The 12,715-nt window shown below is 51.7% G+C and overlaps 2 protein-coding genes across 2 annotated transcripts in view; one reads left to right on the forward strand and one right to left on the reverse strand.

The window, feature by feature from the left end:
- Nucleotides 1-5,083, forward strand: part of LOC146420213 (uncharacterized) — a 90,939-nt gene extending 85,856 nt beyond the window's left edge. Inside the window, exons 2-3 of the mRNA XM_085048586.1 lie at nucleotides 4,153-4,231; nucleotides 4,420-5,083. Of these exons, the coding sequence (XP_084904712.1) occupies nucleotides 4,180-4,231; nucleotides 4,420-5,027 (660 nt within the window). The 5' untranslated portion in view covers nucleotides 4,153-4,179 and the 3' untranslated portion in view covers nucleotides 5,028-5,083. The remainder of the gene's footprint in view (nucleotides 1-4,152; nucleotides 4,232-4,419) is intronic.
- Nucleotides 1-12,715, reverse strand: part of LOC146420216 (serine/threonine-protein kinase pim-1-like) — a 147,013-nt gene that overhangs the window by 50,154 nt on the left and 84,144 nt on the right. The gene's annotated exons all lie outside the window — the stretch shown is intronic.

Raw genomic sequence — 12,715 nt, forward strand, 5'->3', positions numbered from 1 at the left:
ACAAAAAGTACGAAGGCTTAGCAGAATTATTAATACTGTTTGGTTGGATATATTAAAAAAAAGGAAAAATAAGAAAAAACAAGAGGGTGAATGTTAGAAGGGCCATAGAAAGGTGATTTGGGAAGTCTGCACCTTCCATGTACTTCAGGCAATGGGGGAAGAAAGAAAGTGATGCACCTGGGAAATTAGGATAAAAAGGAGGCTACATCCTCCAATGATTTGAGAAACACTGTAGGAAATGCCCCATGGCCTCTCCCCTGTTTTCCAGTAAAGGTTCAGGACTCCTCCTTGTCTTTTCCACACGTAAATCTCCAGAGTGCTGATTGTTTTCCCGCACAGGGAGACCCCCTAACCCTTGTGTGGCCATTCTCAAGCTCTTCTCTGGTTTCTAACACCTCCAGACCTGCCGTGTCCTTGCTGCTGCAGCATCTGGCATGGCTCTCTGCCGGCCGCACAGCAGAGCTCCCTGCTCCAGCCGGCAGGGCCTCAGCGCCCGCCCTGTGCCCTCCCGCCCCGATGGCCGCGCCAGGCCCTGCGTGCTGCCCTGCTGGTGGCACTGCGGGCCCCCAGTGCTCTCCAGGGGCTTCTCCGGGGCACCTTCCTGCGGCCTGTCAGTCCCTGCGCCACGGCAGACCTGCCGAGGGGCTCTTTGCAAGGGCCTGCGGGGACAGCACCAGGGCCAGTGGCCTCCCACTGACACAGGGCGGGCTGAGGCCGCAGGTGTGGCACAAACTGTGGGCTCTGAGGCTGCTGAGGCCCTGGCCCACGCTGCCCACAGAAGCTGTGGCTGCCCCTGGATCCCTGGCAGTGCTCCAGGCCAGGCTGCTTGGGCCTTGGAGCAACCTGGGAGAGTGGAAGGTGTCCCTGCCCATGGCAGCAGGCTTGCAACAAGGTGATTGTTAAGGACCCTTCCAAGGCAAGGTGTTCTGTGATTCTGTGATCCCAGGGGCAGCTGAGTTTAATTTCAGATTAGAAACAGTTCAGCACTGCACGCTTGCTTGAGTTCAAGGAGACTGTTCACCAGCTCAGATTCACAACTGGTGAGATTTACCAATCCTAGAGGTCAGGCTGAGATCATTAAAATCTTACACGATCCAGATTCTGCAATTTTGCATTTTATTCAAGCAAGAGCAAAGCATTTGCAGGCTTGCCAGAGATAAATACACTAACTATGGGACCGTTACTATGTGTCCCAACAGATAGTGACACTGTATATGGCTGTATTTCCATAGGAAAATATGATATATTAGACATGATATGCATTAGATATATATTTAAGAAATATATCTATGTAATAAAAATCTTGCCTGTCAGAAATTCACGGACTTCAGAGTTTTTATATGTGTCATAACATATAGTGGCACGATATATATGCTAAATTTATATTGGTTTAATATATTATTTATTATAGTGATTTTCAGTGTTTAAATTTATACATGTTTGCTATATATTTAATTTAAAATATATGCTTATGGGTAATGATGTAATATTTAGATATAAACAATATTTTCTTGTATTTCAATATTATTTTTTGTATTATTGTTTTGGATTAAATACAATATGTGTATAATATCTATTTTACAAATATGTCTTTTTCATAAAAATCTTGCCTGTTGTAAATGCAGTAACTACAGAGCATTAATATGTGTCACAGAAATCGCAACAGGTAGTGAAACTATACATGTGCTAAATCTTTTCATAAAATTAATGGAACTAATAAACGATCTCTATAATATGTATCTATATGACATACATTTGTTGATAAAAATCTTGGTAGTTATACATATATATACTATAGTTATATACACATCTATCTCTCCGTCTCTCCATGTATCGCACGCACTCCTCTCTCTTTCCCAGCACTACGAGCTGCTGCTCTGCCACCAGCCGCGAGCCCCACGAGCACAGCCCTGCGCACGAGCCCCGCTAACAGTGGCCGTAGGCCAGCACTCTTGCCAGGCAACAGCGCAGATCCAGGTAAGCTTCCATTGCCTCGGAGTGGGCGGCCGGATCCTGCGCCAGGCCATGGAAGATGTTGGGTGGCTCAGCCATTCGTACATCTCGGGGCAACCTGATCTCCTCCGGAAGCCTCTGGCTGCCCACAATAAAGTGGTCAAGGTGTTTCTCTTCCAGGGATAAGCGCAGGTGCTCCAGGATATCTGAGAGCTGAAACAGGAACTCTCTGCTGTGCCACCATGACAGCGGGACGGCGTTCAGCAGGCGCATGACGATGGTCTTCCAGATGTACTTCAGGGAAAAGGTGGAGAAGTGCTTGCGCTCAAGAACACAGGCCATGAGCTGCAGGCATTTGAGGTGCGAGCAGTCCTGGGGCACCTGCCTGGCCGTGTGCCTGAAGAACTTCATCTCTGCCACACCGTAGGTCTCAGACCGTGTTGTTCTTGGGGTGCCAGACCCTCTAGGCTGGCTGCTCACAAAGATGTCGGAGGCGCCTCGCCGCACCCCGAACCGCACCTTGACATGGAGGTTTTCTTCAGCGTTGGTCAGCCTGAGTTTGCAAGAGCATCTGGGAGGGAGCAGCTCTAAATGCCAACTGTGTGACTGAGGCAAATGCTGCCATGTGTCTCTCAGCAGTCGGCTGAACCAGAAGCTTCTTTCTGTGCATCCAGGTAGAAGCCAGTGCACAGGGTGTCTAGGAGGATGGGCTGCCTAGGCCTGTTGGTCCTAAAGAAGCAACTGGACACTGCTCTTAGATCTGCCTTAGAGACAGCATGGGGGTGAATGGAGTTCAATCTGAATGACAATGAGTAGGGCAGCAGTGTTGATCTGCCTGAGGGTAGGAAGGCTCCACTCAGGGATCTGGACAGGTGTAATGGATGGGTCAAGTCCACCTGTAGGAGACAGAAGGCGGCAAAATGCTGGGTCCTGTACTTTGGTCACACCCACCCCGTGCAGTGCTACAGGCCGGGGGAAGAGGGGCTGGAAAGTCAAGGAAGCAATGGCCCTGGGGGTGCTGGCTGATAGACAGCACTGTGCCCAAGTGGCCAAGCAGCCAATGGCATCGTAGCTTGTATGAGGACCAGTGGGGCCAGCGGGACCAGAGCAGTGATCATCCCGCGCCATGGGGCACCAGTGAGGCTGTACCTCAAATCCTGCATGACAAAATCCTGCATGTCTTCATGACAAAAAAACATGGAGGTGCTTGAGTGTGTGCACAGAAGGACAGTGGAACTGGGGAATGGTGTGGAGCACAAGTCTGATGAAGAAGGGCTGAGGAAGGTGGAGGTGTTTAGCACAGAGAAAAAGCACCTCAGTGGGGACCTTATGGTTCTCTCCAGCTCCCAGAAGAGAGGTTGTAGCCAGCTGGGGGTCAGTGTATTCTCCCAGGAAACCAACCATACGACCAGAGGAAATTACCTCAAGTTGCTCCATGGGAGGTTTCGATTGGATCTCTAGGAATTATTCCTTCACCAAAAAGGATATCAAGCTTGTGAACAGGCTACCCAGGAAAATTTCTGAGTCAGCACCTTCAGAAAGATTTCAATTCATGTGGATTTGGCATTTGGGAGCCTGGCTGATTGGTGGAGTAGGCAGTGTTAGGTTTGCAGTTGGACTGTGTGATCTTCAGGGTATTTTCCAACCTTGACATCAGTTTTTGGGATCCCTGAGAGAGCCAGGAGGGTGGAACACAGGACTCCCAGAGTGGAGAGAGCAGAGAGGGGCAATACCAGAGCTGGGGGATCCCTGGCAGCCTGGAGGGGTGGGGGAGGCTGGAGATGAGGCAGGGCTGGGACACTGTGACACTGAAAGGGGTGATGGGGAGAGGGGGAAGCCCCGAGTGCCTGGAGTGGGGGGAGCCGTAAGAGGGGGACCCTGGGAACCCTGGGAGCCAAAGCACAATCAGGGAAGAAGGGACCCCTTGGAGCACCAAAACCCCACGGCATCCCTAAGCAGGACCCAAGAGAAGGGGGATCCCCAGGACCCACGGGAGCCCAGCAGCTTTGAGAAGGAGGAACCCAGAACCCCAAAGAGAGGAGACTGGAAAGGGGGAATTCCTGGGAGGCTTTTTCTGAACTCATTCTTGACTTTTGGAGGATTTTATAGACACAAAACATCTGGTGACTTCTAGAGCTGGACTTGGGCAGGAGAAACCCCCGGCCCAATGCACTCACACCTTTTTTGTACCCAAACCAGGATTTCCTTTGCCCAAACCTGGGCTGGATGGAGAAGGTGGTGGTGAGGAAGAGGAAGATGCCCCAGGACCCCCAGGCAGGTGAAGAGGAAGTCACTGCCCCTTTCCCCCCTCGCTTGTCCTCCATCTCCCAGACCAGCATCTCCCCTGCCTGCAGGACAGCCCTGCTGCTGATGCTGTCCTGCTGGGGATGGACTGGGGGATCTCCTTCCCCTTCCCTCTGGCATGGAGGCAAATCCCAAATCCTCTCCTTGTCCTTCCTCCCTTAGGCAATGAGCTGAGGACAGAGACCAAGGAGGGGAAATCATTGGGGCAGATCCTCTTGAAAGAGGCCATTTTGAGCAGCTCCATGACACATGAATTGAACAGTGAGGAAAAGCCCCAGAGAGGCTGCAAAAGGAGGGGCTGCAAACCCAGCCCAGGGCGCTCTGAGGAGGAAAGACCCACCCTGTGCCATGAAGGCAACCAGAGCTTCGGACAGAGTTTGGAGCTGCAGTTTCCTGAGCAGGTTCATGATGGGGAGAAGCCCTACAAGTGCTTGGATTGTGGAAAGAGTTTCAGCAGGAACTCCCACTTGATCCACTACAAGAGGATCCACACCGGGGAGAGGCCCTACAAGTGTTCCAAGTGTGGGAAGAGGTTTCAGAGCAGTGGCAACCTCCTCCTGCACCAGCATGTTCACACAGAGGAGAGGCCCTTCTGCTGCCCTGGCTGCAAGGTCTTCAAGCAGAACTCTCACCTCATCACCCACCGGCGCATCCACACTGGGGAGAGACCCTATGAGTGTCCTGAGTGTGGGAAGAGCTTCACCCAGAGCTCCAGCCTGATCTCCCACCAGAGGATCCACACTGGAGAGATACCCTACAAGTGTCCTTAGTGTGGGAAGAGCTTCTCCAGGAGTTCTGCCTTGACCCAACACCAACGGAGCCACCAGTAAGGGAAGCCCTGTGAGTGCCCTGAGTGCAGGATGAACTTCATGCACTGCTCCAACTTGATCACCCATTGGAGACCCACTTTAGGAAGAGCCCTGGTGACCCACATTGGAAAGACACCTGGCTGGTCGCTTCCAAGTTCTCCTGATTCCCTCTAGCCACCTGGACTAATGCAGTGGCAGGGACATCCTTTGGGACACTGGACACTCATTAGGAAAGCTGATTTATTAACTTTACACCCTAAAAAATGTCACCTGCTCTGTCCAGTTGTTGTTTCAGGTTGCATCAAGCAATGATGGAGGTTCTTGGATCTAAATAATTTCCTTCTTCATCCTGTCAAAACAACCAAAACTGGGGTAAAAATAAAAAAAATTACACAGATCTAAAGCTGCACCATTTTCCCAGGATTCTAGGGTGAATTTGGGGTTCAGTGGGATATTCAGGAGGATTTGTGTGTTCTGGGGCCACTGAACCAGGCAGAAGGGGCCACAATCTCACAGTTGTGCCAGCATGACATGTCTACCTGAGCCCATATGTTCTCCAGGAATTCTGGTTTTCTGTCCCAGTCCCTGGCCTGGGTCTCCCCATTTGGGCTCTGCCCCCAAAGAGCCCAAATTGCTGCTGAAGTGCCCAAGCTGCTCCCAGCTGTGAATGTTCATGTCCACCAACCTCTCCTGGTCAGTGCCATGGGGGTTTGGGAATGGGTTTAGGGAATCCTGGGGCATCAGGAGAGGCTTTTGTGGCTCTTGGGGGCTTCTGTGGTGCTTGGAAGGGGCTAGGTGGGGTCTGTTCGGGAGTTTTGGGGTCCTGGCCAGGCTGTGTGGCTTGGAGAGAATTTGGGTGGGTCTTGGGGAAGAAGGGAAAGGGGTTATGGTGTCTCTTGGGGCCATTTATATTGCAGGGAGTGGTTTGGGAGGATCCTAGGGGGAGCTGTGGGGTGGTTTGAGGGGCCTGGGAGTGGCTGTGGGGTTGGGAGAGGATTTGTGGCAATTGTGATCCCCCCAGACCCCAAAGCTGCCACCATATGCTTCCCCCAAGATGCTCCTGGGGGTCGAGGGCTCCTTGTTGGAGTTCCTCCTCCTGGAGCTTCAGGAGAAGCTTCAAGATCCCCAGGGGTCATGTGTGTCCCACCCAGAGCGTGCGTGACCCCCCATCCCAGTGTCACCCCCTTTTCCCTCCCCACAGGGCTCCTGACCCAGCTCCTGCTCCCCCAGGAGGGAATTTGGGGAGGGGGCAGAGGGGCTGCACAGCCCCTGCTGGGGGATGACCCTGAGCCAGTGCCCTTTGTTTAGCACCAACCTGGGCTTGGGATGCAGGAGGAAGAGGCTAATGGGAAGCAGATCCTGCAGGTGGGACAGTGCTTGGGGTCAGGGCAAGGTCCTGCCTTGACCTCGAGGCACCAGGGGGCAGGGGGGACCTGGGGGGGACAAGGGACCCTGCTGTGCACTAGCAGCATTGGACTTCTCTGGGGGAACTGTGAGGGGGGGCTGGGGCAGAGTGACCTCCCCAGTGACCTCACACAGCCCCCTGGGATGTCACACATCCACCTTGTCATGTCATAAAGCCCCCCTGGGATGTCACACAGCCCCTAGTGATGTCACACAGCCCCCAGGGATGTCACACAGCCCCTGGTGATGTCACATATCCACCTAGTGATGTCATACAGCCCCCCTGTTATATCACAGCCCACTCTGGGATGTCACTGCCTCCACCAGGATGCCACACAGTAAATCTGTGATTTCACACCTGCACTGTGATGTCACAGCCCCCTCTGTGATGTCACACAGCCATCTTTTGATGTCAAATCCCTTTCAGTGGTAGGACACTACATCCTCTGTGATGTCACACAGCAAGTCTGTGATTTAACAGCTGCTCTGTGATGTCACACAGTCCCCCCTTTGATGTCACAACCCATTTTGTGTTGTCACTACCCATTCTGTGATGTCACACAGCCATTCTGTGATGTCATGGCCCACTCTGTGATGTCACACAACTGCCCTGGGATGTCACAGCCCTAGCTGCAATGTCACAACCCTGCTCTGTGATGTCACACTACCACCCTCTGGTGTCACAGCCCACTCTGTGATGTCCCACAGGCAGCTCTGTGGTATCACAGCCCACTCTATCATCTCCCATCATCGTCCTGTGATGTCACAGCCCTTCTCTGTGATGTCACACAGCCTCCTCTGTGTCACAGCCTGCTCTGTGATGTCACACATTCCCTCTGTGATGTCATAGCTGCTTGATGACCTCACACAACCCATTCTGTGGTGTCATACAGCCCCTTTCTGACATCACAGCTGCTCTGCGGTTCTATGACTGCCACAGAGGTGTTCCCAAAAATTCAGTAAAATAAAAACCTTCTTAACACCAGTGCAGCATTAAGCAGCAGCATTCTTTATTCAGCCAGATGCACAGGGAAGAGCTCCTCCCAAAGCTGTGCATGCTGAGCACAGGAAAGTTCCTGTTTCTATCCTGTATTTTACAGACCTATTCAGTGATTGTCCCAGAATAAACTTACATATTATCATCTTTTCCCAAAATCATTACCATATTTCCCCCCACCCTTTGCCCATCTGTTCTTCTGCCCTGGGGCTCTCTTTGGTGGTCCCTGGTGGTTGGTGACCCCAAAGTCCTACCTGACCTCCTGGTGAGCTGGTAGAAGTTGGCACACCTGGGCTGATTGCTTCCTACACAATAAGCATTGTGTGGTTCCAGGGGCCAGGGGGTTGTGGAGAATAAGCATTGTATGAACCCACCAGGTGCAAACAATTCTTCATCTGGCAACATTCCCTTCCTCTGAGGCTTGGGAAGCTTCTCTTCTCTTCAAGTCTTAATAAGCCTCACTCTGCTCTTTTACTCACATCCCATGAGTTCCTCACCTGCATTCCTAGCCATGCTCTTCACACAGCTTAAAGAAAGTGTCATAATCACAATTATTACTAATTATTACTATGATTACTGATCCAAATTATACTTTACAAAAGTAAGGCCAACCAAGCAGTCAGGGAAAATCCAAGTCCTTTAAATATTTTATTTAACCAGTTACTTACTAATCCTCCCCTTAATTCCCTGCTGGATGCAGCAACCAATTTTATCCTCTCTACCTGATCATCCAATTCAGCATCACATTTGCAATGTGCACACAACAAGTGGTGTTGCTTCAATTCAAGGATCCACATACTCCAGTTAACAGCAAAAGATCTAATGCCAGTTTGTTCTGTAAGGTCATTTTAGTTGTGGCTTGCAATTGTTCATTTATTTCAGTTAACCCCAACCGAGTTGCATTCACTAAAGTTCCCATTTGCAGTCCAATGGTGTGTGTTTGGTCTGTTCCTAAAGGCAGATCTTTGAGGAGTAAAGATGGATTCTAAAATCCATCCCACTGCAGTTCCCATACTGGGATGTTTCCAAGGTTCATCCCCTTTAACCTTTCCCCACAGTTGGGTTCCCAGGGGTGACTCCTTCCACAAGGGATGTAACCTTAATACCCCAAGTGTCCATTGTGCCCTTGATACCCCCATGGGCAAATGTGTGCTCCAAATTCCATCACTTCCCACCCATCCTGTGTGAACTAATGATTTTACCATGTCCTGCTGACAGTCTGTAGAAATTATTCTGCCTTTCTTAATGACACCTGTTAGGTCTCACCTAACAAACACTGTGGCTTGTAGAGACACAAACACATCCCAGCCTTAGAGCCTGGGCCACAGCCATGAGCCACTGTACCTCAGGATTCCAAATAGTTCCAGTGTCTATCCAAATGCAATTCCACTTTTTCTTTGTCCTGGGATCCTTTGGCCTTGACCTTATTAAATCAGGATATTTTATACCCACCTGGAAGGGGTCCTCTGGGAGGCCTGGGCTCCCTTCCCAGTCCAGACACCACTGAACTGGCTGGATATATTCCCATTGTCCTGTCTGAGGGCTGTTCCATACTTCTGGAATTTGACATCCCCAAGGGGTATCAGTGCAATCTGTCAGCCAATAGGTATTTCCTGAGGTGATTTCCACATCCAGTTTTGAGATATTACAATTCTCAACAATATCATTCTGATGTCTAAGAATTCCGTTGGAAGGAATATTCTCCTTCCATCCCTTTCCATTTGCCCTGGGTGCTATTTCCTTCTCACACATGTTCCCAGATTTTGGCAAAGTGCTGACTAAAGCTCCCCATGGAAGTGGATTTTCTGCAGAGAAAATGAGTTGGCAAACAAGCTGTTATAGGGGTTACATTCTGTAATCTGCCAAAATCTTGCACTAACTTTAAGACCACATTCCTCTCCCCAGAGGTTAACAATAAAGTTTCTATATCTGTCTCTAAAACAGTCAGAGATATATATCTATATATATAAAACCTCCAGGGTCCAGGGTCTCAGTCAGTTTTCTCTCTGCTGTATTTAATGTGTGGTTGCTGGTTTTACCTGCGTGAGATGAACCCAGGGTTTGATTCCTTCCACCCTGAGGGCAGTGTAGGTTACCAGGAGGACTTGGAAAGCTCCTTTACACTTTCCCTTCAAGGGTTCAGAGCTCCAGCTCTTTACACACACAAAATCCCCAGGCTGGAATGGATCAACAGGGGCATCCACAGCAACTGGTCCCACCGGGGTTATAAACTGCCTTTCCTAAAGAAATCCGGTATAGATTTACATCTGTTTCTCCCTTTGAATGGATTTCTCCAGGAACTGATGGTGTTTGGTACAGCCAACCCTACAGCAATTCACTGGTTTTGTCCCTGGCTGAATTCTGACTCACAGAAGAGCCAGAGGAAGGGTCTGGGGCCATTTTAAAGAGCTTTCTTTAAGCCCCCAATATGAGGCAAGGTGTCCACAAGGCACATTTTACTAATTTGTTGTTTCAAATTCTGATTCATCCTTTCCACTTTCCCACTCACCTGTGGTCACCAAGGGCTGTGTCAGTCCCTTTTTATACCCAGGCTTTTGCTCAACTGTTGCACCACAGCTGCTATAAAATGGAGGCTTCTCTCTGAAGACAACCCAAGTGGCCCTCAGAATTTGGTATGATTGATTAAGCTTAATTTTTACCACTTCCCTGGATTTATTGGTGCGACAGGGAAAGATCTCTGGCTATTCGGAAAATTTGTCCACCATTACCAAAAGATACTGATTCCAAATTTGTCTGGGTAATGCAGAGAAATTAATTTCCAATAACTTCTAGATTTATTTCCCTGTTTAACTGTTCCAGGAAGTGGCCTTTTCCTATTTCTGGGATTGTTTTTAAATAAATGGAACAATTCACTGTTACTGATTTTGCAATTTCACTCTATCCCACAGCAAGCTCAGAATTTCAGACATTAGATATCATGAACTCAGTTCCCCAGTGGGTTTTGTAGTGGGCTTTTTCCTTTATTTCCCTCACTACAAAAGGTAATTCCTCCATCCCTCTTCATTCTAAGTGGCTTTTAACATATTTGCTAAACATTGATTTGTACAGGGTTCCACTCCCCTCCCACTCGGTTTGGGGGGTCTCATCCCATCTTTTAGCACCCCTTCTCCCCTTTCCCATCTCCCAGCCCCCGCCCCCCTTCTCACCGCGCCCCCCGCTCACGCCGCGGCCGGGGGGACTCCCAGCGCCACCAGTGCCACCAGTAGGGCCCCAGCTGCCCCCACACGCTCTTCCCGTGCCCAGCGCCGGTTTTGCAGGTGCGCAGAGCCCCAAAGCAGCCCAAAGCGCTCTGCCCTGGGGGGTCCCCAAAGCGGCCCCGCCCCGCACGGCACTGGCAGCACCAGTCCGGAGCAGTGCGCAGCGCGGGCGGGCGGCATCAGCCGTGCCGGGCAGGGCCGGGCAATGCCCGCGGGGCTCCCCCCGCACTCGGCCCCCGCTTGCCGGGACAGCAAGGGGGGCCCGGCCTGGGCGCCCCCCACCTCCCCCCTCCCCAAATTCCGCTCCCGGGGGCGCTGTGGTCGCGGAGGGGCGCAGGTGGGGTCCAGAGGTGCCGGAGCCACGTGTCCCCCCGCTGCCAGCGCCACCCCCGAAGGACCAGGGGTACCCCAAAACGCCCTCACAGCTGCCGGATACCCCGCAAGCCCCTAAGGAGTGGGGTTCCCCCGGCATCATCACCCCCAACCTTCTGCTGCCTCATCCCAGGCCCCATCCCACCCATCCCCCTACCCCAGAGTTCATTCCACACCCCAATCCACATCCATCCCATCCCATCCCATCCCATTTTTCCCGGCAGCAGACACCACCGGGACCCGCCAAAAAACTCGCCTCTAGGGGACACACCAATATCTCCCCAAGGGGCATTTGCGACTCACGTCTGAAGTCCTGCAAGATCCAAACATCCGCCCCCTCCCCCCACCCCCCGTAAAAAAAAACAAAACCACCAGGTAGCCAACGAAGATATTTGGGGCTCGGTTCTAGAGTCCTACAAGGTCCAGATATCCCCCCCTCCTCAAAGGAGCCCCAGGCACCACCCAAAATATTTGGGCCGAGCTCCCCCTGCCCACTCACCTGCGGGATGCCCCGAGAAGGGCAATACTCCCGGGGCCTAGGGTTGCATACAGAAAATAATAGATGCACGTGGCAGCCCCTTCTCCTGCTTCACTTTTCATTCCTCTAGACCTCCTCTTCCTCCTGCTCCTCCGCCTTTATCTCTCCTCACCCCCTGCTTTTCCTCCTTCTCTGTCCCTCTTCCTCCTCTCCTGCAGGCTTCTCCTCCTGCTCTTCATCCTCCTGTTATTTCTGACTTTCATCCCAACTTTGTCTGCCATCACCCTTGGTCCATCCCGTGCTCAGCAGAGCATCCTGTGCTCTGTCAGCACTCTCTGCTCCTTCGGGAAGGATTTGGGATTTATGCCAGGCACAGACACTGAACCTCACCCCAAACTGCCCCGGTGCCATTGCTGTCCCCTGGGCGCTGGGCAGCTGCTGTCCCAGGGGAAGCAGGGACACAAACGGAGCCAAGTGCAGCCCAGCTGCCCGCACTGATCCAGACGAGCCCCAGGGACAAGGTCCTGCAGAGCCACACGGAGCCCTCGGCTCCTGGCTGGCAACGGCTTGTGTTGTGGCTGCCCCAGCGGCCAGAGCGAGTCCTGGAGCTCCCCCAGCTCCTGCAGCAGGACCCAGGTTCCACCTGCTCTGCCAGGCCCTGGCCAGGGGCCAGCAGATCCACTGGCTCCATGCAAAGGGGGAAGACAAGAAGAATGCATTGGATGCAGCCCCCAAGGACCTCGAGCAAATTGTTCAAGAACATCCAGACCTTGAGCTGACATTTGTAAAGCTGCATCTGGCAGAGTTCTGTGGTGCAGGAGACCAAGCATGGGAAGAGGAGACCTACAAGGAGCTGCAGGAGGAACACCCTGAGCCTCAAATGCTGCTGCGCTCTAAATTTCTGCTGGAGAAAGTTCTTCCTCTCCGGGAAGAGATCCAGGGATGAGGCAAAAGCAAAGTTTGTGTCTGGTGACATATTTCCCGTGCAGAGAGAGCAGAGGAGCTGTAGGTGGAGGCTGGGAGCCTGGGAGGAGGGAGGGGTGAGCAAGGTGGTTTTTTGGGGTTTGTTTTAGTTCTCCTTCTCATACTGTGATTTGTTTGGAATTCAATTCCCTTAATTTCCCAAACTTCTGTCTGTTGTGCCTGTGACAGTGACCAGTGAGTAACCTCTCCCTGCCCT

This window comes from Lichenostomus cassidix, unplaced genomic scaffold, assembly GCF_008360975.1.
Source record: "Lichenostomus cassidix isolate B80296 unplaced genomic scaffold, HeHo_3.0 HiC_scaffold_44, whole genome shotgun sequence".
NCBI lineage: Eukaryota > Metazoa > Chordata > Aves > Passeriformes > Meliphagidae > Lichenostomus > Lichenostomus cassidix.